Source organism: Epargyreus clarus, unplaced genomic scaffold (assembly GCF_041222505.1).
Source record: "Epargyreus clarus isolate Ecla_fem2 unplaced genomic scaffold, WU_Ecla_fem_2.2 ptg000007l, whole genome shotgun sequence".
Classification (NCBI taxonomy): Eukaryota; Metazoa; Arthropoda; class Insecta; order Lepidoptera; family Hesperiidae; genus Epargyreus; species Epargyreus clarus.
Window position 1 is genome coordinate 13,849,357 of NW_027332215.1, and position 27,707 is coordinate 13,877,063.

The window sequence follows — 27,707 nt, forward strand, 5'->3', positions numbered from 1 at the left end:
CTAAATCAATTTCTTAGATGTGTAGAACTATGTGTGTTGAAGATTGTAGTCAGGTTAGCTTATAGTTTCCAGTTTACATTAAAATGTATTGCTATGAATATTTGTAATAATATATAATAGTTATAAACAAGTACTGATATTCAATTGAAACCAAAAAGACAGTTTTTAGTACACGTGGGAGAGGAAAATCTTTTTATAGGATATATAGGGTGAACTCCTAACTGTTTATTAATAAGTGTATCTAGTTTTTGTCTTATAAGACCTCGATTTTAAGTAATATTAATTATGGAATCGTATTATACGTATTGCCCTATTAATTAGTGTATTTTGCGTGACTTGAAAGGATACAATCTTAAATGTGTTGCATAGTTTGATTCATTATATGTAGTATCATGTAGATCCAACTCCCATTTCTTGTATCAATATTGAAAATATGGCCCGATCTAGCTTTTTAGCCGTTCTATGCTAGAAGTCTATCGGTAATGATACCGACATAGTTGAAATTTCCGCCCCTTATGAGAATACGTCATCAATAATCATTATTTTCGTATAAAGAGACGTAACAGTTTTTTAAATAAGTCTGCCTCTCAGCAAAAAAAAATCTACACGTATTAATAACTTATATATTTCGGTCAAAGGCTCTGAATTTTGACGCTCCAATTTTTTGCCACATTGTGTAATTTTACCGGCGTCCCCCTAGATCGGGCCCTGATTTGAAGAAGTGGGAGCGTTTGTGGACAACCCTCGAATTATTTCACATTAATTTGAGGATACTTATATCATATATGATGATTGTGTGATGATCCAGACTACCTTTACTGACTAAATTTAGTATAAACCAATTGACTGTTTTGTCTTCACAATGAATAACTACTGTTCTTCCATTTTCCTTATTATTGTGTTTTATCAAAAAATATGGGAAGTTTTTTTCGTTATCTTATTGATATCGACAAACATTTCACTAAATGGCTTCCAGTGTTTTGTGTACTATCGACTTTACTGGTGGAAAGATATATACTTTTGGTCGAATAATTAATTTGTAGTGTTAGCTTCATTAGAAATTTAACATTTATTGCAGCCTTGTAATATTTATAATTGTTTCTTTCAAATGTGCATAGATATTTAATTTTCATTAAACATTATTTTCCTTCATCTACTTCCTTCACATTTAATTTAATGGTAAATTTGTTATAACGTAGTATGAAGTATTGTAGCCGATTTTGAATATTTTTTTATATCATTAGAATCATTGTAAGTTTCACAAAAGTCCACAAACTGCGATTTGTCGCTCAAACGAAATTGCAATTAATCCAGACTAGATATTGGACATGTTAACGTTTATAAATATTTTAATATTAATTTTCCTATTCAACAAAACATTCGTCCACTCAAGAGCTTGATTCATAAACGACACATTAAATATCGTTAGCATACATAGTTATATGAAACTGGGCTGTCGAAACTCAATCATGAAACATTTCTTACTTGTGATTTCAAGACTTGTTTTGATAATGATAAGTTTTATTGTCGTTTTATAATCCATGTCGCATTTTTATATGTGTAGTTTGGGTAAAGGAACATGTTATATAGTAATTTATTTGACAAATTATCTATATGTATGTAATACGAAATTAGTGGTTAATGTAGACACATCTTATTAACTTCAACCTATGATGTACTATATAACATGTCTTGTTCCTGATGTTTTGTGTGGCGTAGTGATACGAGCAATCTCTGGAAGTGCAATCGACTGGCACAGCTCGCTTCGGTCTTAAAGTAATGTTAATGAAGCTAGATTTAATATTTTTGGTATATCGGGAGCGATATCTAAGGCTGGTGATACATCTACGTAGTTCTCTGTGTATAGGGGAAATGTAAAAATATTGTAAGTCTGTAAAGTAGATACAGCTGAGAGATACAACTCAACGCCGTTTTATTTTGTACATAGTGGCTTAAGAATGTTTTTTTTTTCAATATATACTCGTTTTTTTTCTTTTTTAATTTTAAAGGTAATTTATTTCAAGATGTATTAAAAATATTTATCTTGAAACAGCTACTTATAACAATCATATTTAATTTCTTGTTTCGTAACAAAAAAAAGCTTTTGTTGCTCATTTTTATGCACATTTGTGATCTCAGTCTGTCCCAGGTACTCGGGGCGCCAATAATAATTCTTGTTTAAGGATAATATCAGTTACCATGCTTTCTTGCGTACGATTTGTACAGAGCTACCGGCACACTCTGATGCACTGTTAATTTAATTTTTTGTAATATTTTCAATTTTGAAAAATGTTATGTTAGAAAATAATCTATTAGAAAGTAGTCATTTAGTTCAGTTTTAAACGATGGATCCGCGAATCGTATAATCTAAAGGTATTTCTGGTTTCCCGATATTATTTTTCTTTTATAATTTTCTATTAACAGTAAATCTTCTTGTTTAAATATTTAACACGCTTTAAATCCTATTTACCATACTTGCTAATTTTATAACTTTTAAACACAGTTTTCACTTAATTTAACTAATACAATTATATCAAGACAAAACATTCTCACATCTACCATGTTAAGATGCCTCGTGGCTTTAAGTGGCCTCGAAGCCGGGTTTACAAATATGCCGTAACTTAAAAAAATTGCATACCTTCTACTATCCTAAATCAATTTAGTAGTCTCTTAAATTTGCACCTACAGTCAAGAATTTTAAATATTTTTTTTTATATTTTGGCCTAGAAAATTAGATTTTTAATTAATTATTTGTATATACAAATAATAGTGTGCTTGTAGCTTGAGCTGTTGTACAGAGAGGCATTGCGTGCAATATCCTCACGTCGTGAGGTTCTTTTAAAGTTTGTATATTATTTTGCAGATTAAGAGTTGGGGCCTGTTCTATCTCGCGTAATCCTCAGATTAACACGTGTCACCACATGTCATTTCATGTCCTTGGTGGGTGCACGGTATCGGTCTGAGTAATCTTTTTGTATAGTTAATACCAAATTTATTTTGGTTATTTTTTTTCCTAGGAAAAGTTTGAGTATATTTATAAACAGGTCTGTTTAAAGACCCTAATAAAGTTGATTAATATCAATAATTGTTTCGTGCAATTAAATCCCGGCGTTTTTGTTTGTTAATCAGACGTTCCATGCCGTTCAGTTTGTCGTTCGCGAGTGTTCGATCTATAACTGAACATTTTGTAGACAATTTGAATTTTAAATTGTCATTTTATTCTTATTTAATATTTTATTTAGTTATATTTATTTTTTATAGTTCTAAGTGTTGAAACGCGTCTGCGGGACCGATAGTCTGTAGCCATAGAGATTGAATATGATGAACTACATTAATGTTTATTATTACTATTAGCGATGGGCGATTGTTCTAAAAAAAACAATCGAATAAATCGACAATCGACGGAATCAACAATCGATTGTCGATTTATTCGTAGTAACAAAAAAACAATCGAATAACAATCGAATAACAATCGACGTTCGAATAACAATCGACGTTCGAATAACAATCGACGTACGAATAACAATCGACGTACGAATAACAATCGACGTTCGAATAAAAATCGACGTACGAATAACAATCGACGTACGAATAACAATCGACGTACGAATAACAATCGACGTTCGAATAAAAATCGACCTTGAAATAACAATCGACGTACGAATAAAAATCGACCTTGGAATAACAATCGACGACCGAATAGAAATTATGCCGCGCGGCCACATACGTGTGCTCAGGACAATGGGCAGGTGCGTCGTGTTGCAAAGCTATCGTCACTTGCCACTGGTTGGAAAATGTAAAGTATTGTATTACATTTTAGTCAATTGTACTATATATTGTTGAGAAATAATTATACCATAAAGCATTTTGTATCAAATACTATGGAGTATCATCGATAATCCAGATGTCGTAGTCATCCCCTAAGTTCGTTTCATGACAAAGTTTTCAAAAAGAGGTCATCTGAAAAATATAATATACGTCTTCATGGCGCATATTATAGAAAAAGATTATCAGAAAATATAAAATATGTCTTTTTAGCGTATATTATAGATAAAAGTTATCACAAAAATTATGTACTCATAGTTGCATTAAAATTAATCGGTGAAATACTATATCTTTGAAGAAAAATAATGTTAACAACGCGAGTAGGGTGTGAAAGTGTGTGTCCACGAGGCGCAGTGAGGAGTGCGAGAAGCAAGGTGTGGACGCACCATTAAATAACGGAATGCAACGAAGCAGCGGAAGGGTGCACGACGCACGTGCGCTTCCCCCCACCAAATATATAAGACTGACTCAGATTTCTTAAACACAGAAATTAGGAGCTCCTCGCTGCTAGTAGCTTTGTGTATACTAAATAATTGACCAACAACCAAATAGCTTCGATACTTCTATTTATACGTAATAATCGCGTATCGCTTGACTGCGCTGTTACTAGTTTTGCGTGTACTAAACAATCGACCAACAATCGAACAATCGACGAACAATCGAACTATCGAACAATCGAACAATCGACGAACAATCGAACTATCGAACAATCGAACAATCGACGAACAATCGAACAATCGAACTATCGAACAATCGACGAACAATCGAACAATCGAACAATCGACGAACAATCGAACAATCGACCAACAATCGAACAATTTCGATTGTTCGATAGTTATTCGAATACAATCGAAGAATTTCGATAGTTATTCGAATACAATCGAACACAATAACAATCGAATAATTCGATTGTTTTTAGTAACAATCGCGCATCGCTAATTACTATGTCTCAATTATATTTCGATGGCTACTATCGGGCCCGAGTGGCATTATTGATTTGTGTACATTCTAATAAAAACTACTATATCACAAGTGTATATCAATTCACTGATTGCCACAATGACATGTTTTACTTGTTATATTTTATTGCGATGGTATAGTTCTGTGTATACTTACTATAATTGAGAAGTGAAAAAGTTTGATTCGATGAACATTATTGATATTTTCAAAGTATCATGATATAAAAGAATATCGACAGCAGTAATAAATCTTTTGTACAAAAGAACTATGCCATAGAAATGGTTCAGCGTGAACAAGACGTCGCTTTCAATGATGTGTTAACATTTTGTTTTAAATGATCAATGACATTAACTGAGCTATTTTTGTGCATTTCGTTACTTTTTAATTATCTTACGTAAGTTCTTAAACGGATGTTAGTCTTGTTTTAGATACTGTGGTGGTTCTCTTATCATTGAATGCGGCTTTTAACTGTAAATTCGGCGTCGGGTTGCGTCTTTCAGTTTTATTTTTATAGAAATTATTGGAGGCAGACGCCGCCGATTGAATGTCAATGTTTGCATTTGTTTAAGAATGCATAGAGATATTTTCCTTTGATAATATATTTATGATCAATGTATAGGCGTTCAGAAACGCTAGTAGTAACTATAAAGTTACATACATATATATAAAAGATAAAACTATATGACTATTAAAATAATAAGTTTGTGATGTGATTTTTAATGGAGTCAGTACAAGTATTCGAATGTTCGTTTCAATCATGTAACCTTGCTTTGATCGTTGGTATGTCTTTTATATAAACAATTAACGTGTGATTTTGTAGAACCCTGTTTTCAATAGGCATGGTATGTATTGTGTTGGTAATGATGGACTCGAAACTTGTGTTTCATTCGATTAGACAGGTGAAAGCTTAGATTTTACATAGACATTTTCCTACGCGATATTTTTTATTTGTTGCTTGATCAGTTTTGTTTAAACTCATTTTCTTTATGAAATAAAATGTTTTTGTGGTACTAATTGGGAATTTTATTTTACCTACCATTTCCATGTTGATGACACATAGTTTTACGGTTTTTAGGAAACGCTAGTAGCTAATTAGTATTCTTGAAATTGGTTATGCTAAGTAGAAGGGCGGGTTGTAAAGCGTTTCGTTTGAAGCCGCTATTCGAGCCTGTACAAACACATTTCCTATTGCTAATAGAGCGAGTGATTCACGCATGACTCACCGGCGTCCGCGTCCGTGCGGTGCACCCCACCTGATAACGCTTCACCCCTGTGCCGCTCAGTGGTGACTCCTCCGCTACACTACACTCACACTTACCCATAAGTTCACCAATGTTAGGTTTTAGCCTAACTTATAAATAGGCACCAATAAAGTTGTAAAATCTATTACAATAATCTACTTCAGTCGCTCAATTTAAAGCTCTTCACTACACAATACATAAAATATACTCAACAATAATAGATATAATTTCTCAAGTTGCTTCTGGTACTCCGATTTATTCATTATCAATTCATTAAGTTAAATAATACAACTAAAATATCCTAAATATACTTTTCAGAGGCGGATTTCATTTTAACATACGTTAAAATGAAATGAATGCTCTAGAAAAAACAATTATTAGTGGGTACGTATTAATTGAGCCATGATATAATAGCGCAGCAAACTATACGGTGGGCTTCATTCGTCCCTCGCGTTTCCCTCTTAGTGACCATTGGAATAATAATACTAATATCGTTTGACGTGTTTATAAACAAACCTCATGCTCCACGCACCCTTATCCCACCGAGCACGGAAAAAACCGGTTTAAACCGGAGCTTTTAGCATTAAAACTACCAAGGGGCTATGTACGTTTTCTGTTTCCTACGTCAAAGCGATCACTTGAGTTCATTACTTCCTTTTCTGTTTGTAGCGAGGGCCGCACAAGAGCTTTAGAACCGTTTGTAAACAATACCACGGTTTTAATAAGTTAGCGCGTTTGTTTGGATGCGTGCGTTCGTGTTTGAGAGCGAATAAATGTTTGATTACTCAAACAATGGAGCAGTTTCTGCCTTGTACGCCACCTTAAGCACATATACGCTAGATTAGAAGTCATATAAAGAGTGGAGTCAGGACTTTTAGTGCCATAATGACAGTAAGCATTTGGTTCTACCAACTTACATAAGACGTACCTACACTAGCTTCTCACACTATTGCAATAAGTACCTTCTTATAGTTCCATCAATAGAGTAGTTACTACAATATGATTAGTCCTAACGATAATGTGAAACCACATTCACATTTCTACCGATATACGACAATGAAAATATTAAATTGTTAATATATAATACTTTATATAAGTATAATTGGGACAACATAAAACGATTCATTTTTTTTTCTCACTCTGTCTTTCGTTTTTCTTATTTGTTTAGTGATCAATAATAATAAGAAATATTAAAGTATACGGCGAACATTCGTTAATGGAAATGTTCAGAAGTACTTAGGTGCTAAATATTATTTATCTACACAAATATTCCAAAACAATAGTTGCATAATAAAGTTTACCTATGTAACATAAATTTACCTAAACAAGTAGTATCTACCTACCTACCTTTTGTAAGTCAAAATCGATATACACAATTTCGTAAAATAAATCGAAATTCACAAACACTCATAAAATTGTCCGACAAGGTCTCCTAATTGTAATTGCACGAATGCACTCTTAATGAAAAGGGTTTTAATGAACTGACGATATGCGACTATGGGGGAAAAGGGAAACACCCTCCCTCACTTGTCCAACATATGGTGGCCCGTTTCCCGATAACATATTTTCTCTATTCAAGACCTTAAACATTGGGCATATCATTTCTCACACGCATTATGTATAAAAAGTTATAGGTGCCTTCACGTTAATGTTGTAAAATCCTTATTAAGTAGATTTGCGTTAGAGTTCATAATTAAACTTTCAAGCAATTGAACTTGTTTGTAAACTTTATGTCAGAAATCACCCTTAAATTTATGCGTGGATAGGCTAACGTGGACAAAGTTTACTGTATAAAACTTTTCAGTTCTATAATTACTTGCGATCTAAACATAATATTCTTAATGTATTGCTCATGTGTCTAGAAATATTTAAATGGAATAGGTAAATATTACTTGTGTTCAACAAAGGACATAAATATCTAGAGTACGTACGTACCTACCGAAGAGGCATTGAAGAATAGTCTTTAGGTAGGAAGTAGGTACAGAATATCAACCAGGACAATGCATTTCAAAATAGGAATATATTTTTCTGTGCCGATTTCATATAAAGTGTACAGTACTGTCCAAAATAGACCTGAGACAGGAGACTACAGAACACATTGTAAAATTCTTTGCTTTACATAGGTATTTGTGAACCTACACTATGCTGGTTTTTTGCGGCAGGCAAACCGTATGGTTTTACTCAGTAACAGTTTACGCATTACCTACACATAAACTATATAACATTACATGTAATAAAAGAAGTGAAACGGTGACAAAACAAAAAATATTAAAAATGTTTAGTGGGTAGGTACGTAAAATTAATTTGTTGGTAGGTACCCTTAATTTATGTCATATCTCCCAAGCGCCGCAAAAAGTAAGTATATCTTCAAAAAGTTTGTTATAAAAATATTTACTAAGTTATTTAAGGGCGTATCCATGCTACGCTTCAGCCCCATTGCATTACCTGACATTTTAACAACGGAAGTGAAAAACTTTATTCTGACGAAAGTTCCTGGTGGTATCGCACGCGTCACTCCGTGACTATTTTACTGAAAGGAAAATTACGTCGAATATTTTAATTAGGTAAGTGTGCATATAAACTTTAAAATTAGTGTTGCTTTAGGTATTAATTTTTATTTTTCAAAGATTTTAACGTATTGAAAAAAATCTTCAAACTTTTTTTAAACTTTATTGGAAATTGTGTTTTGATATTAAGGTTTGATATTCAACTTTAACAAATTGGAAATAAAATTGAAAAATGCAATGAAAATAATACGAGTAGTATTAGTAAAATGACTTGCTTTTAATTTCAAAAACTTTTCATTAAAAGAAGATAATGTAAATAAAATAAAAATACTATTTTTAAATGTTGTACTGTGTGCACATTTTAATAATTCGTATTAATTGGACCGTTTTATATTAACCTATAAAACTTGCAAAGAAATTATTTCATTTCCACTGTATGAAGTATAAGTGTATATGTTAAGTTTTTTAAACTCAACTAGAAAGAAAGGCTCGAGCCTAAGCTTCTTTGATATCCCTTTTGTAAAGACAAGTGCAAAAATAATTTTTGAACAACAAAAAATGATTTTTAAAAATACAGTCACCCATCCTTCTAATCCAAGCTTAATTTTGTTGAATATTGTGACTCTAATATCATTGCAAATCAGATGAACTGGGGGCCTACCACCATCTTTTAAAAACCATCATAGTTCGGGAAAGTTTTATTTCCTCCTTAAAACAGTAAAATATTCCGTCATAAACAGTTGAACAAACTTAAACCCTTATTCATTTTTCGCTTATCCATTACATAAAACCAACTGAAATTGTCATATTTTGCCTAAAAAGTTAATTTTCCTGCAAAAAAAGTAAAAGTATGACTAAAATACTCGTACTATTGTTTTAAGAGATGGTAGTAACCCCCCCGCACGATTTTTGTTAGTTATATTATTGCCTTAAAGATAATTATTTTGTACCAATTATCTCTCAGTATAATCTAATTTTTGTTCAGTTAAGCTAATTATTATCACTTAAAAGTACTCCTATTGTATGCATTGATGCATCCTACAGCTTTTCTTACATATCAATGAATCAAGTAATATAAGTATAGGGCGGCCCGTATAATAACGGAGTTACAATTTCCAAAATCTTCTCTGAATTAGTACCTACGACCTACTTTTCACTGAATTTTGACTTATTTCCGATATTACTATTATTTATATATTTCTCCTAGTAGGAATACCTCATTTCACCAACCTAAGCAGGTATTCCTGGAAAGCCACATTTTTTTAATAAATCCTGCCCTCAGCTGAGTCTAGCCCTTCCAACCCTTTCAGCGCTACCTTCTTTTGAGTTGACTAATTGTACTTGGTTTTAATTATTTTATAAATATTATTTTTTGCAATTATTAATTTCTAACGCTATAGGTATAGGTATACAAGAAAGCCTTAGCTTCCAAATTAGTTCAAAGGTACGGTGCTTTTCATAAATATAAAACTAAAGAACTCAATTCATAAACTTGTAACATAAATAAAGTTTCCCCTTCTTTTATACGTGAAAGGCTCCTTAATTGTGTAGGTATATTTTTACGCGAGGTTTTTGGATTTTTCTATTAATTGAAACATTAGGAAGGGTTCTAATAAACCATTCTTTAACACTACCTCCGTTTTATTGTACGATTTGACTATGAGTCACAACACAGTAAGGGACGTTGCGTGTACGTTTGCAACTTCTTCCACACCGCCCTTACTTGAACTATCAATCCCCTCGTGCCCTATAGTAATTGGATTAAAGAAACAGAAATGCAAAGCTGCCAAAGGATCAACATAAGCTGGCGATTATGATATAAAGATACGGCTGTGCGGACGGTTGTTTTTATTTTTCTTTTTATGACTCACTATTAAGGTTTTTAGTAAAGGTAATGAATGAGTTATGTGAAATCATAAATATATTGAAATATTATTATAATAAAAGGTGGTACCATCATCGCCGCACCTATTTTTCTTTTAAACTACCTAATGCGATACTGCTGTGTTCTGGTTTGAAAGGTGTAACCGATTTTTTTAGTCGTATTTCAGTGCTCAAGAGTAACAACACTAACAACGCATTCATAATATCATGTAGGAATCTACCCTCTTTACGACTGAATACAGATGTCCGTGGACCACAGTGACAGTTTAACATTATGGATCGCACTGTTGTTTGTTATTGCGGCTAAAAACTGTTTATATTTATTAATCAAATAATTTTAATTTAATTGTCTCTACTTTTGTCGACGTTGTATATAATAAGGTAGGTATCTAACAACTGCCTTTTTGGCTAAACGTCTACTCTGCTGGCTGCGCGAGTTTAACCTTTAAATGTGGATTTTTGATGTGACTTTTTATCTTCTCGTAATATACAGATTAGGAATTACCACGATGATTCTGTTAATACTCGTATAATAGCAATTTGAAGATATTATCATAAGACAGGATGAACGCGGTAAGTCACTTTATGTAATGACTGTAAGGGAACGCATACTACGTGACCTATTTTTTAATATTTTTCGACCCCTCCCCCCCTTCTGTGACCACCCGTAGTATAGTTATATTTATTAGTTACGTAGTATTAGAGATGGTTGTACTACGTAATAGGTATAGCGCGACGAGCAAAAAAAAAAAGAAAAACGAGAACTGTGCCGGCGCGACGAGCAAATTTTTGTGAAGCTTTATACAGGCGATCGACGATTGACATTATTGTATACGCCTAACACGGATTTTTACTATGGGTACGATCCCTAATGTGCGTTCTATGCTTGCTTTCATCATCATCATCATCAACGTATAACTGTCCCACTGTTGGGCACGGGTTTCCTCCATGACGATCTTTTTTTGCTAAAGACCACAATACTACATAAATAATTTCGCTGATAAATTTACAAAGATATTTTTTTGCCAACCTTATATAGGAAATCGGTAACTACTACGCACTAATAACGCTACTTCGTAGTGGGTTGGGAAACACAATATTTCAACCTTCATCGCCGATTAAATAATCATGGGTTATTTTTGCTGTTTGCAAATTCCTTTAGTCAATTTTGTTTTGATATGCACCATTCATATCACCACGGTAAGTAATCGACAAATGGATATTTTTCATACATGTAATGATTACCTTTGTATTTTGCTTTGTTCCAGCTATAAAGATGATCGGCCTCCTTTTCTTTTGCTTCGTCTTCCAATACGGTCTTAGTTTTGATACAGGTGCGTATATAAATTTGTATTCTACATGGATGTTTGTACGTAAACTCATAGATGAATTTCGGTACTTAAGTAGAAAGTATCAAATAATGTACAGCAAATTATCTATACCAATATTATAAAGAGGAAAACTTTGTTTGTTTGTTTCATTGTAATGAATAGGCTCAAAAAGTACTGGACCGATTTTAAAAATTCTTTCCCCATTCGAAAGCTACATTACCCACGAGTGACATAGGCTATATTTTATATGAAATATATTTGATAAATAGATTTTGAGGAGGTACAAAGTTTGCCGGGTCAGCTAGTTAAAAATATATTTCTTAAATTAATAATAATTTAATTCTCTCGTAATCTTGTACACTTTTAATCGACTTGATTTCTTGTCAAGGAATAAAGATTACATTACAAGTGTGATGAAAGAAGTGATGGGAATGCTGATGCATCCGTAATTGAATCAAGATTTAGACATAAATTTAATGAAACAGATATATAAACAATAGGTACTTCTTACATTCAGTCTTTACAATACTTAATAAAAATCTCAAGTAGGTTTATATCACTATATTTCCATTTCTTGCAGAGGTAGTGGTGTTACGAGCGGTCCGTGGTCGTGATGCCAGACTGCCGTGTGGTCAGGGCAAGGTGTTCCTTGACGGGCCAGAATCTTACGTGCTATGGCTTAAGAATGATCGTGACTTCCTCTACAGATTCCCTAATGATGAAACTGAAAGAAGGTACTTTACATTGTCGTTAGAAACCTTTGTGGTCCGAATGCGGCGGCACCACCGCCACACCTGTTTCTGCCTCACAACAGTGGTGTTAAGCACTGCTGTGTTCTGGTTTGAAGGGCTACTTTTCCGAGGCGTTCCAGTTTAGTCCTCAGAGGTAGCGGCGCATCTGTGGCCGTCCTCAGGTAGGAATATCTAGGATTAGATATTCCTACCTGAGGACGGCCAGATAGGATTATCTGGAGTCGATTACAGATGTCCATGGGCGGCAGTAGCCACTTATCATCAGGTGTACTGCATGGTCTTCTGCTTCTCCTGTATTATAAAAAAATATCGTAACTAGCTGACAAGAGTTCATCAATACTATTCGTGATTAACACTAGTGTACAATGAAAAGCCTAAGTAATAAATTAATAAGAAAATATTTTTGTTAAAACATTTTATTTATGATTATCTTTACAACCAATATAGATACCAATACCTAATAGTACTTTAGCGTAAATTGTAAATCTATAGATCGATCGTTTAATAGTAGGTGCTTTAAGACTAAGTTGGAGCACATAATTAAGTCATGCGACCAGAATTATGAAAAACAACTTAATACCTTAAAAACAAAAATACGTGAAACTTTGCAGCCTTCTACGCTTTCTACATTCACCACACACTGCCCCACACTAGGATTCCCTGTATCGTGGGTACCATGGACACATACGTAGACAAATACACAAAACACCCAGACCCAGAACAGAAATCTAAATTGATCATTGAGATAACTGCCTGACCGGGAATCGAACCCGGAACCCCTTGCGCGTCAAACCGGTATGGTGACCGCTCCGCCACACCGTCGTAGGGATATAAATACATCGTCATCATCAACCCACTACTGGGCACGGGTCTTCTCTCAGAATGGAAGGATTAGACAACAGTCCATCGCGCTGGCCAAGTGCGTATAGGTAGACTTCACATACCTTTTGAGATTTTTTTATATAAATATCTCAGGTATGCAGTTTTCCTCACGATGTAAGCAAGTGATAATTAATTTCTAATACGCACATCATTTTTGAAACAGGGGTGCGTGCCTGAGATTTGTACCTCGGGCCCCTCGATCGAGAGGCTGAGTTTTTAACCATTAGGCCACTGCTACAATAATTACATAATGATGCTAAAACATTGGCCTAATTAATCTAATGCTCTTCCAGGTTAGTGAACCGCATTTTCGGACCGTCCTGCGACGCGGGCTCTTGCCACGATGACACCTCTCTCCTTCTGAAGCGTGTGAGTGAGCAGGACAGCGGCATATACCGGTGTAGAGTACACTACCAGGCATCACCATCTGTTGATTACGTGATAGATGTTAGATTAGTGGGTTAGTACTTAGTTGATTAAAATTGTATATGGTTTTGTACGGTTCGAAGATATTTTCAATCAATTTATTTTAATTTCAGTTATGTTATACATACTTAAATTAGCTATACAAATATTTTACTAGATTTTTATTGTCATTCCATTTTTGTTTCAATAAAATGATCCTAACAAAATCGATACACATTTAATAGCCGAATAAGTATGTGTTATAAAATTCTATATAAAGTGGCAAAAGATTATAAGTGAATACCTTATTAAATTTTTAAACAAAGTTATAAACAACTAAAATATTGTTATTAATCACAAAGTATAGTAAATTGTTTTTTGTGATTTACAGATTCTCCAGGTATTCCTAGGATATATAACGAGGCGGGTGAAGAGATCAAGAGAGGATACGTGGGTCCACTTAGCGTTGGTTCGGACCTTACTCTTGTATGCGAAGTGGATGACGGTATGTTTATGTACTTACATATAATGTTTTTAATAAAAACATCAATGGGTTATGAGGATGACATGTTTTTAACAACAATCTTGTCCTTTATTTTATCTAAATCTAAAAATTAAACTTAAGTAAACTCTTTTCTGCTCTGCCAATTAAATCCCATAGAAGGGGGAAATATTATTTGGTAAAAAATCGGTTGTCTGTAAAGTCGGTTAACTGACGATAGTTGAACGTGACAACGTCATAAGGAAATACTGATGGTATGGTAACATTTTTTAAAATAAAATTTTAATTTTATTTGTTTTATAGATATTTTGTATGGATATAGAGAAGGAGGTAAATACGCGGAGGCCGATTGTGCATCTTCGTCGCTCGTTCCGCGCTCTCGCTTGCACTTCAAGCCTTAATTGGAACGCCTCAGAGCGAGGTAACGCCGCATGAGTCATGTTTTTTGGTGCGTGCAGCCGGCTCCATCGAATTATAAGACGTTGTCACGTCAAAAATATTAAATTAAACGGTAAACGGATGGACGTTGGCAAGATTTTTATTAAAAATATTTCATTCTGCTTCACAATTATACCTAATAATAATAATCTTGGATTGACTGATATACATTTTAGATCGACTTACTACCAGTTGGTAATAACTCGTTTCTTTCTACCCGTACCACCACGTGGAAGTACCATCAGGTGGTCTATAGTCATTTGATTCTTTAATTTCTTAAAACAGTACATTTTTGTACAGATCAACCCGACACCCTAGTATACTGGCGACGGAACGGCATAGTGATAGAGCGCGCACACACCGCCCGGCCGGGCGTGTTGCGCGCGGACGTGCTCGTACGTAACGCCACGCGCGCGGAGCTTGACGCGCACTACGAGTGTTTGGCGCAAAACGCTGACGTCACCGAGGCGTTGAGCGCGAGCGTCGTCGTCAAAATGTATCGTAAGTATTTAATATCATCGGCAAGATATTTCTAAATTATCATGCTTTGTGGCACCGTTTATATTTATCATAGTAAGGATGATTACCAACTAGTGCTTTGTGGCAAAGTTTCTATTTATCATAGCCAGGACGATTACCAAATTGTCGTGCTTTGTGGCACCGTTTCTATGTATCATACTTAGAATGATTACGATATTATAGTTATTTGTGGCACCATTTCAATTTATCATAATTTTTATGACTACCAAATTATCGTACTTTGTGACGCCGTCTGTTTGTCATCGTTTGGATGATTACCTAATGATTCGGAATTGTGGCGGCTACTTTTTCATCGCAAGGAAGAATACCAAATTATCGTGATTTGTGTTAATTGAAGAATATGCAAGACGCTTCCATTACGCCTATAAAAATTTTGTTACTCTAATCATATGTTTTCTATTTAACAGTGCCTCCGCTGACAGTGGAGATACGTCTGAACAATAACTTTGATTTCGAAGCCGGCCAGCCCCGTGTGGTGGACTGTGTGGTGGTGGGGTGCGTGCCGCCTCCCTCTATCACCTGGCATCTCGGTGATACGCTGCTACGGCCTACTGTTCATAAGGTATACCTACATACTTTCTTAAATCAGGTAGTTTTGAAGACCTTTAGAGATAAATAGGAAAAAATAAGATTTTATATGCTGTATGCATCAGTGATAATTATTTTGTATGGTGACACCATCGGCACCCATTTCTGTCTAATAACAGCAGTGTTACGCGCTGCTGTTTTCTGGTTTGAGGTTTCGGGTGTGGTAAGGGAGATATACTTTTCCGAGGCATTCCAGCTTAGTTCTCGGGGTAGCGGTGCATCTGAAGCTTACCTTAGGTAGGAAACTTATCTTATCTAGGGTTGATTTACTATATCCATGGGTGGCAGGTGCCACTAACCTTGCCTGCTACTCCTATATTATAAAAGACCTTTGTTCTTGATTATCATCGCTCGGTTCCTCCTAGGAGCTGCATGATGGGAACTACACCGTGTCGTCGCTGACGCTGGCGCCGTCGCTGCGGGACAGCGGCCACGACCTCGTCTGTCGGGTCCACAACACACACTTGCCCAAAGCTGTATTTGAAGACAAAGTCACTCTCAATGTTGGGTGTAAGTTACTTCTTTTTTACCCATTGCTGTCCCATTGATAAATGTCCTTACAGAAAAAAATTATAGGTTGTAGCTCATCACAGAGGGTTGGTAATTTAGGTACCTTTTAAAATGAACGAATATTGCGTGATGGAAAAGCATATACCAATCCCAGTGTATTTTTGTAAATCAGATGGGCGTATCTGATTAATAAAAAAGCATTATTTTGAGTTAAAAATTGATATTTGGCAATGCTCTATGAATGAGTCAGTTTCTTCGAATTAAGGCTAGCTACTAACATCAGAACTTGCTCCTGGCGGATAGAAAGAGAGACAAAAATATATAAACAGGAAGACGCACAGACAACAGAGTTTTTGTGATAGAGCCCCATTTTTGTTCTTTAGGTATCTTTTTCATCTTTTACACTTTGCTATGAACTTAGAAAGTGTCAGTTACAGTAATATTATTTTAGCAACTATAAACTATAATGAGATATATACATTTTTTAGATCGGCCACTGTGTATAACGACTCGGGAGGAGACAGTGGGCGCAGTGGCGGGCGAGAGCGAGACGGTGACGTGCGTGGTGGAGGCCGCGCCGGCGCCGCTGCAGTTCAGCTGGACCTTCGCCGACTCCAGGACCCTGTACACCAGCGTCAAGGTTCATTTAAATAAAATAGAAATGCCATAGAAGTTGTTGAAAGGTTTTAGTATCCTCTATAGTTCGACTCCGGTGGCACTACTACCACACCTATTTCTACCAAATAACAGCAGTGTCAAGCGCTGCTGCGTTCTACTTTAAAACTTGCGTAAATAAGACTCCTAGGCTCTTAGACTCTTTTTAGGCATTCCAGTTTAGTCCTCAGGGGTAGAGGCACATATGTGGCAACTGCATCAAGCAAACAAGAATGCACGCGTGCATTAACACTAGTTGGTTCAATTTTGGCACTCTGCGGTTCGACTAAACTTCTCCACTTTGGCCCAAGCCAAAGTTTTCCCGAAGTGGTTGTTTTTGGCCAGAGATGCGAAAGCGAAAGAGGAAGCCGATGTCAAAGCTACGGCTGGACACCAATTTTCCAACTCAACGATTCCTCTGTATTTCGATCTTCGAAAGACATTTCAACAAGCTGAAATAAGTGGATTTACATATTCTAGTTGTTACAGATGTTTTTTTGAGTACATTTAATATTTGATTCAATAGGAAGTCCCCGGGCACCACCACCGCTACTCGTCCACACTGACGTGGCTGCCGCGCGAGGGTGATGTCGGGCTACTCCTCTGCAGGGCCACCAACGCCTTCGGGGAACAGAAGCGGCCTTGCAGTTACACCATCTCCCCCGGCGGACCTCCGCGCGCTCCAGACTGCGTGGTGCTGAGGTCTTACCCCAGTGCTGTTAGAGTTCAATGCCAGAAAGGTACAGTATATGCATTTAAAATAGATATATCACCAGTATACAGGTTGAATTTTTTAAACAGGCCTTCAGGCCCAAATCCGAAACTATAAGTATATTTTGTTGGTTAATCACCTAATTCGATGTTATGACCACGACATGCTGCTTAGTATGAGGAAGTAATTAGGTTGACAACTAAGTTCCCGCCGTTTTTAGGATTTATTTTTAATAAAAATAGATAACTGATTAGTTAGTAAATTCTTATTTTCTATATCTCTTTGTTTAGTTTTCACTCGGATATGACCCGAAAAACTCTGTCATTTTCGCTAATACTTATAGTTTCGGATGTGGCCCTGAAGGCCCGTTTGAAAAATTCACCCTACATAGTCAAATAACAAAAAAGACTCACGTATTTAGTTATGTTCAAATTCATATTACAGTCAAGGGTGTTCTACCTGTATAAGGTTTGCAAAATTATATAAAACATAAATTAAAATTTGCTTGTATTAATTAAAATTTGTTGTAATATTTACTTGAAAATTACAGGGGAAACACTTCTGTAGTCAATGAGTTATAGTGTAAAGTATATTTTTATGAGATGTATGTAACAGACAAGGAGCTCATTTGTCGCCTAGTGACTACCGACTATGAAGGTCACATGTTAATTGATATAGTTTTATTATAATAAAATTGTGCTTTGCTAGAAACCACTTCTGTTGTATTCATTCCATATTTAAAGCCTTTAATTGTTGTATATCGAAGGGTAATAAGCAATGGTATCATTATATAGCACAGCATTTGTCATCAATTCACTAGGGTCTAAAAACTAAAACACCAACAGGTTGGGACGGCGGTCGCCAGCAAACCGTCTACTTGGAACTGCAGAACGCTGCAGGCAAGAACGTGTACAACGCGTCTAATGCTGCAGGACATTTCCTCCTGCCCGATGTGGATGATAGGAACTTGTCAGCAACAGTGTACGCAAGCAACACCCGCGGCCGCAGCGAGGCCAGGACCATGCATCTGCAGACCATTACGCCTTTGAGCGTGTCAGGTAATGTTAGTTTTCTCATTCCAAGCTAATTGACATAGGTACCATCTACTTGGAACTGCAGATCGCTGCAGGGAAGACCGTGTAAAACACATCGAATGCTGCGGTACACCAGCAACATCCGCGGTCGGAGCGAGGTCATCACTCATCACCATCCATCTTACGCTTTTGAGCGTGTCAGGTAACGTTAGTTTTCTTATTTCTAACTAATCGCCATAGATGTTCAGCGGATGCCAGCTGACGTCTACTTGGAACTACAGTAACAATGCGTCTAATGCTGTGGGACATTTCCTCCTGCCCGATGTGGATGATAGGAACTTGTCAGCAACAGTGTACGCCAGCAAAACCCGCGGACGCAGCGAGGCAAGGACCATGCATCTTTAGATCATTACGCCTTTGAGCGTGTCAGGTAACGTCAGTTTTCTTATTTCTAACTAATAGCCATGGACAGCGGATGCCAGCCGACCTGTCAAATCACCAACACCAGACCGGACAAGACCTTGCTAGCAACAGAATGTTGTTGAGAATATCGTGAATATCGTGATATTGGGTCTTTTTTAGGGTTGCATATCCAAAATTTAAAATCAGAACCCTATTACGAAGCCTCTGCTGTCTGTTCGTCTGTCCATCCGTCACAGCGCTCTATCCCTTTCACAATAATAGATAGACGTTTGAAGTTTTTACAGAGTATATCGTTTGCCGCTGTAACAACAATTAATATAAATACAAAAAAAACTTGATAGTAAGTGGGGTCACCATACAAAATATCGCTATTTTTCGCTTCATCTATGAAACAGTTATAGGCAAACAGGTAATATTCGTAACGCATTTACTCCTATGTCTATTGTAGCAACAATAACAAATAATTGTTTATTTTCAGCAGCAGTAACAGAGGCTACCCCAACAAGTTCGTTGGCGCGCTGGCTGGAGGTGACGGCGAGCTCGCTTGCCATCCTCGTCGGCTTAATCTCGATATTACTTTGTGTCAAAGTAATCAAGAATAAGAGGAATATGCTGGAACACAACCCAGACTTAGTGCCTCGATCTGATGGTAAGGATTGAATTTAGATTTTCCCGGTTTTTGAGGTTGATATCTTGGCTTTAGTTGCACTCAGTTCTTCGTTGGTAGCATACATAAGTATAGATATCTCACCGCCTTGTAATTGAAGGAAGCCATTTAACGGCTTAAACGGCTGGCAATTCTGTCAGCCATTTAATGGCTGTCATGGTGTAATTTACGCGCAACAATGCCGACATGCGCAGTTAAGACACGAAATCGAAGAAAAAGTGCGGGCAAGTATCGTTTCATTCGTAAATGATCTAAAAACTACATTTTTTCAATATTTTTCAAACGCGAAAATAGATAGACAATTTTATTGTCAAAACTGGTTACATTTTCTTGTTAGGAGTGAGTAATCTTTACTAATCTATGATTGGTAGAGAAAATTTATCGATTTACAATTTATGGAAAGTAGTCATCATGCGCGCTTCTGTGTCTTCTTTCATGTATATTGTTAGACATAAGTCGTGGCGGTAAATAATATCTTAGTGTATGAATATATTGTGTATTATCGAATTTATATCTTCCACAAGGCGACCGTGCAGTCAGGGGCTGTGCCTGGGTTAATATTGTATGAAAATATGAATTTGTCTGACACGTTTCATGTCTTTGTGTATAAATAGGGGCTTTCAAAGGACAGGGTAAATCGTTGATCTGGTTATAAACATTGTTGGGAGCCTTTCGGGCACTATAAGTACATTTCTCCCTTAATCCGCATTTGATGAGTCTGCGCTTTAGCTTTCCCCGAACCCTAGCCAATGGCCCCTTGAGATCGGATGCCTTGGGCCCGGGTCCCGTACGCTCTTAGGCTAAAGACAGAATAGGTCGTAGGAAATATATTCACTTAAAAATCAACTAAAATGTTATTTGACATGTAAGCAATTCTTTGTAAGCTATTTTTTCCATTCAGGTTCCTTCCACCGCGAGCCAGACTTCACGCGAGAAGAGCGAGTGCTGGGCACAACAAATATCACGGTAAATCAACTCGCGTCCTGCCAGAATGTAAGGCTTCCATTTGTTTTGCATTTTTTGTTAATTTTTACCATAATGTTAATCGGCTTTTAATCGTTTTATTTTAAGTAAAATGATAGGAATTGTGAAGCTACCAGACGATTCACTCCTCGTCAATAAATTATTGTTTTTTTTTGAAAAATTGTAATGTCCTAAGTTGCATTAATAACTAGCAGATATGTACGTTACATTTGTGTATATTTTCGATATCCACTACATACATCTACATCTACATACTAATATTGTAAAGAGGTAAAGTTTGTAACTTTGATTTTTTGTTTGTAAGGGCTAATCTTCGGAAATACTTTTATTATGATTGAACAAAAAGCTGGCGAAGCCGCGAGTACTGCTAGTTTAATATAAAATATAAGCAGCTTAAAGGTAATTAATTCAAAATAGTTTTTTTATTAACTGTAAAATCTCGCTCATTAATACCTGTCAAACAAAGCAGAAGAAAAAGAAAAATAAGTACATTTTTCTCTTTCATTCCTCTGTTTGTTCTTAGCCCACTAACGTTATAAAGATATGAGTTTCAATCTTATATATAAAATCTCTCGTGCCACAGTGTTAGTTACCGTACTCCTCCGAAACGGCTTTACCGATTTTCACCAAATTTTATATGCATATTCAGTAGGTCTGAGAATCGGCTACTATCTATTTTTCATATCCCTAAGTGATAAGGGTTGTTCACCACACAACGTTTGCCAGGTCATATTTCATATTCATTTATTTGCTTTTAAATGTGATACAATCTGGGTTGGTAGGAATATTAACAATTTTCTTCACACTTAGCTTCAGGGAAGCATGCAAAATTTTAGAAATACATTATAATTATATTAATAATGATTATATTACATTGTATTATACAATCTGGATTAGAACATTTACCTCATGATAACAATTATTAATTTTATATATTTAGCATTAATTTGGTACATATTTAATCATAAATAAAGTCAATAATGTCAGCTAGTATAATATAAAAAATGTTTGTTTCCACAGCAATACTCTTCATCGCCAGTACCATCGTGTCGGGTGTTGGTCGGCTGCGCGGCTCGCGTGCCCCCACAGGACACGTGTCCCGCCACACAACACTCTTACTATGTTTAACTAGTCAATACAGAGAGCATACGCACATACGGAGTAGGCAAGAACACCAGGGGGGCTACTACCATCTCTTAAAACAATAATATTTTAATCACAAATTGAAATTTCGTACCACAACCTCGTTAAAGTAAGATAATATTACAATAAACAGTTTTGTATTATGTCGGTCGAAATTATTCATTCTTTTTTTGCAGGAAATTTAACTTTTTAAGCAAAATATTACAATCAGTTGGTTTTATACAATGGATAAGCGAAAAATTAATAAGAGTTTAAGTTTATTCGACTCCGTATGACGAAACTAAATCAAAATCGTGGTGCGACACAGATGACACTAGTTTCGATGTCTCGTTTCCTCTGGGATACGTAATAGACAAATTACTCATTTTTACATCACTCGGCAGGGATAAAACAAAACTGTTTTAAGGAGTTCGTGGTACGAAACAATATAATGTTGATGCAATATTGAAATAAAACTTTCCTGAACTATGATGATTTTTAAAAGATGGTGGTAGGCCCCCGCACTAATAGTCATAAGAAAGTGTAACATTTCAACTACCAGTAGAGTAAGCTGAGCCGGATTTGGGAAAGGGCAGACGGAGCTTCCATAGCTTTCATAAAAGAGGGGCCCCACAACAGAGAAGCCCCCGCCACAGAAGCGCTTCAGGGGGCACATTATATCAATTTCAACAACAAAATAGTGTCTGCAACTCTACAATTTTTTCCAAACAGTATTTTTTCGCACTTCACCGACAATGTTGGTACTTAACTACTTACTTCTTTTCTTATTTAAACAATTTCTTTTATTGGCATTAGTTTGTTAAAAGACGTGACGGAAAAAACGTACCATTTTCTCTCCTCTCTTTGTTGCCCCTTGGTCTCTGGACCTCGAAATCAGACCCTGGCATATAGTTAAATGTGCTGAAAGACTGCCTACGATTCGTACCAAGGTGTTAAATGCACTCTGTACTAATTATTACTCTTGAGGTTAAACCACACTTTATTATCATATTGCCATATTACCCTTACGTGCCCTATTGATCAATCTTATTAGCTTTGTAATTACTTCAATTGAAACTAGTCTAATTTAGTATAGCTACTTAAAGTCTGACACAATTATGTGAAATGTTTCAGATTTATTTATTTTATGAAATGTGTGTATTCAATTTATTATGTTTTTGCATGGCATTATTATTCTGATACATTAATGAATTTAATAATCTCATTAGACTAATCTTTTGTACTTTTATACTAATTAATTTCATAGTGATAGTTGTTCTGACTACTTGCGTTAACTCAGTTTATATGAGATGTTATATACACTTAATTTGTTGGAGACCAGAACACGTCATATGAATACTGGAAATCTAGCTATTTAATAAACATTTAGTAGATTGACAGATGATAGTAGAAGGAGACATGAAGTCCACATTATTATATCAACGTATAAAAGCCTGACGCTGTCAAATAAGTTAACGAATAACTCGTGTAGGATACGACACGACGTAGCACGAAAAACGGCGACTCCGATCTTCTATTTGTATTCGTATGACACTCATAAGCAAAGGTCAAGTCAATCTTACGGCTCTAATGATCGCCCACATCGAACATGTAGCCATATAGCTACATACTTAGCCTATATAGGCTAAGCCAACTGTGAGAGATAAAAGCAACTACAACGTACAGATTATACGGCGATCAAACTGATGTTAATAGTCATCGTTATGGCCGATCAGTATTAATGGAAATTATTAAGTTAAAGCAAGTTACGCACTTACCTTATCGATATTAATAATCAATCTGATTAATGGTTTGACTAATAACTATCGAAATATTATGAAGTGCCTTTCAGACACAAACTGTCAAATATCACATTGATTAAGGGTTCGTACACAAAACTGCGATGCGACGTCGCATCGCAAAAATCTGCGAGCTCCCTCGACGCATCGCAAGAACTTGCGAATTGATTCGCATCGCACAGTGGTTGTTGTTGTTGGTCACCCTGAGAGACGCTACGCCGCACGATATCGCATCGCAGCAATTCGCATCGCAATTTTCTGCGTTGCGAATTCGCATCGCAGTTTTGTGTTTGAGCCCTAAATAACGGGCTTAGTCGATTCAGCGCCTGCATACGACTTTTGCTTAAGAAGCATTTGTTTGCCCATCTGATTAACCAAAATCTTTTTATTATGTTATTGTATATACTCGTACCTACCTACTTAATACATTTCAATAACTTATTTTGTATCTAGTTTAAGTAAGTTATAATTATCGGATATTGTGATAATAAATATCATATAACAGAAGTAACGTGTGGATTTTTATTATCATATACCTTTTCTGTTCCATGATATACCCTATATAAAAATCACATTCATTTAGTGTGACAGTGAGTAACATTTTACTACAGTCGGGGAACCCAAGATCCCCTCTTGGGAGTTACTATAGCACAACAGATATGGGGGATGCCTTACATCCTCTTAGAGTACCTTCACTATATTATATCACCTATTTAGTTGCGTCCCAGCAGGACATACGTTTAGTGAGTAAAAAAATTATCATAGGAATATTGGAGCGCGTCAGAATAAGGAAAATATGGGTTGATTAAATTCTGAAAAATGAGAAATTTTCAATCTAACCATTTCAGCGTGACTTGAACGAGTAAGAAAGGTGAAAAAAAAAACAAAAAAAATATTTTTCTTTACTTTCTCGACTGCGGTCATTTTTTAATAATATGTAAAGGAAATAACAGGTTTTAAACGGTTTTATTTAGCTCACCCCGTTTGTTTGTTTGGGTCAAATTTAGTAATTGAAATTTAACCCTCTTCCCGTTAACCGATTGATCTGAAATTTGGTATACGCCTTTGATTCTGGTGACAATACAATTATCCATATTCAATGTTATTGTGAATCCAAGATGGCCGCCGCTACATGACTGCGGACAACTTAGTTTTTTTCAATCCCATCAATATGGGTATCAAATGAAAGGGCTTGTCAAGTAGAATTCAGTGCACTATACAAAATCAAAATCAAAGATCGCCACTGCTACAAAATGGCGGACAACTTAGTTTTTTTCAATCCCATCAATATGGGTATCAAAATAAAGGGCTTGGTAAGTATAATACAGTATACTATACAAAATTACAATATGGATCCCCCACCCAAGTCAAGATCTGGTATCCTGTCGAGGACTGTGTGGCGTTAGAGTGGCTAAAAATGATACCTCGGTAGGGGTACACCACCCAAGTTAAGGTAAAAGGTAAAAGCGCGCCGAGAACTGTATGGCATTAGGGTGGATAAATATGATATGTCGTTAGCGTTTTCCCCTCAAGATTTAAGCACATCTTGTTGTACATAGCCTTTCCCCTCTATTGGACCTCAGGGGGGGGGGGGGGGGTCGACCGTAAAAATGTCCAGTCCTCGTGGGAACAAAATGGTAACAACAAATTCTACAAAAAATAAAAACACAAAAAAGCAGAAAAAAATACAAAACAAAAAAAAAGAGACAAAAATAAAAAACACAAAAATAAAAAGGTACTAAAAGCTAAAAAATAATTTCATGGATACAGTCATGGGTACCAATGTATGTATCCATGAAATATATTATAATATATAAATGTATATTTTCAAAATAAAGTAACTCGTCACATAAATTCCTAAAAATGCAATATACATTTATGTAAACACCTATGAGCCATTTGACGGGTTTTGCCTTGTAAAATCTTCACTACCCTTAAAACTATCAAAGATTATCTTAAAGTTATCATTTCATTATTCAATGAATATGATACGGTTAATCCCAAGGTAAGGGAGACAGACTTTTCCAAGGCGTTCCAGCTTAGTCCTCAGGGGTAGCGGCGCATCTGTGGCCGACCTTAGGTGGGAATATCTAATCCTATCTGGGGTTTATTACAGATGTCCATGGGCGGCAGTAACCACTTACCACCAGGTGGACTGTATGCTCGTCTGCTACTCCTATAATATAAAAAAAAACAACACATTTTCAGTGGTTCGTCCTAAAGTCTATTGCGTTAAAAACGAGTGATGCGGTGAGGTAAGATTAACATTTACAATATTTTATGAAGATGATAAATGTCACTACTACGAGTACTTACTAACAAGGCTATCAGTTTAAACCTGTATACATGCAACTGAAAACTTTATCAACATAAATAAATATTATACAATATTACATAGTGGTACATCTAATTAATTATTTATGGACATGGATGAATGGATTGTATTGTATTGTGGTTGTTCGGAATGATAAGTTTGTCTGCGAAAACATCCCTTTAAAAATTAAAATATATAAATGTGTCGTATCAGTGAACAGTACCCTTAGTATGAGTTTTTACGTTTTTACAAAAATGACTGTTTTTGTATTTGTTTACGTATTTCTCATACATTCCCAATCAGTTCTGATACAGTCCGCTTGGGGCGCTAATGACTTAAAACTCATACAAAGGGTACAGGCCAAAATGCTTTCAACGATAGGTCTTTTTTATTAAGTAATGGTTGAACCAATCGGTCGATTTTTAACCTGTTATCTAACCGAGCGTATCGCAGATTACACTTAAAGTAAAATAAATAACCGTTCTAGCTTAAATTGAATCGAATGCGTAGATACAAGAGAGAAGCAAAATCACGAACGATACATAAATTTATTTACGCTTGTTGCTAAAATACTAAGGCTCTCGAATATTGGGTAACATAATATTTAGGTATAAATAATAGTTTTTTTTAATAATAAAATACCTAATAACTAAATTCGTTTAGTCTAAGACAATGAATTAATACATACCTACTTGCATTATTTTGCTTTACTTCAAACGTTCTTTACACATTCTTGAGAGAATTACGCGTTGAAATCTTTTGCATGGAGATTTAGTTAGTATCTACGTGGTTAATAGTAAAACAATTTACTACTTATATGCATGTATATTGCATGTTCGCATAACAATATACGTACTATACGAAATAATAACGAAATTAAATAACTACTAGGATCCTAAACATCAACGATAATTATTTGCCTGTGCTGCCCCTTCAGAACTTACGCAAGTGCATAATATGTACCTATCTATGTTAAATTTCTAATTACTAGGCATAAATAGAAACTGATGGTGTATTTAAAGAATCTGTTCTGTTTTATAGGTGTTTGTCTCCGCACTGGGGCGGAGCAGCGGCACGCGGTCTTAAGTTGTAACTCGCTGTAATTTTACAGAGTAAGCGAAAGCGATTGTAAAGTTTTGTCTTAAGAGTTCCTTGTCAAGTTTCAACGGCTTATTCGCCTCATTTTTATATTTATTTTGGAAACATACTTTTAATATGTACATCTAAATGGATACCTACATAAATAATAAATATTTTCAATATTTAAAACAACAAGTATTAAAATTTTATGAATAATTAATAAATTGGATCGTAGAGGACCTAATTTATATTTTTAGGACAAATGCACTACTTTGAATAAAGCGAAGAGAAAAATTAAAAAAACGTCGTGAACTCGCAGTTACTTAAGCTATATGTATATACATAACAACTATATTCGGATGAAAGAGAATAAATAATTCTGCGCTCTTATACATTTTAGGTACATAAGCATCTAAAAGTCTATCTACCTATCTATCTATGGTATATGCATATCTACGGTACATATCTCCGTATATAATTCAATCGTAGGGTAATATCGCTAAAACGATAAACTTGAAAACGCTCTCTCATTGAACGTAGTGCTTACCTTTCT

General features: G+C 35.5%; 1 protein-coding gene across 2 annotated transcripts; it reads left to right on the forward strand.

The window, feature by feature from the left end:
• Nucleotides 1-8,357: 8,357 nt before the first annotated feature.
• LOC140743461 (neural cell adhesion molecule 1) lies at nt 8,358-22,092 on the forward strand. 2 transcript variants are annotated; one of them, XM_073074748.1, is made up of 14 exons: nt 10,647-10,798; nt 11,686-11,751; nt 12,329-12,482; nt 13,676-13,842; nt 14,179-14,292; nt 15,028-15,228; nt 15,675-15,829; nt 16,221-16,365; nt 16,854-17,005; nt 17,546-17,759; nt 18,577-18,789; nt 19,673-19,837; nt 20,757-20,848; nt 21,860-22,092. In XM_073074748.1, exons 2-14 carry the CDS (start codon nt 11,694-11,696, stop codon nt 21,965-21,967), a joined length of 1,938 nt encoding a protein of 645 aa, XP_072930849.1. In that variant the 5' UTR covers nt 10,647-10,798; nt 11,686-11,693; the 3' UTR covers nt 21,968-22,092. The 2 variants fall into 2 exon arrangements, with proteins under 2 accessions (XP_072930848.1, XP_072930849.1); XM_073074747.1 differs by lacking the exons at nt 10,647-10,798; nt 19,673-19,837; nt 20,757-20,848; nt 21,860-22,092 and adding an exon at nt 8,358-8,590 and having other exon boundaries at nt 18,577-18,833.
• Nucleotides 22,093-27,707: the final 5,615 nt, after the last annotated feature.

Bases quoted from the DNA above. Each gene is read 5' to 3' on its own strand.
- LOC140743461 (XM_073074748.1), top strand. From the start codon at position 11,694: ATGATCGGCCTCCTTTTCTTTTGCTTCGTCTTCCAATACGGTCTTAGT. The intron at 16,366-16,853 runs GTAAGTTACTTC...TACATTTTTTAG, and splicing joins AGTCACTCTCAATGTTGGGT to ATCGGCCACTGTGTATAACG. The intron at 17,006-17,545 runs GTTCATTTAAAT...TTGATTCAATAG, and splicing joins CCCTGTACACCAGCGTCAAG to GAAGTCCCCGGGCACCACCA.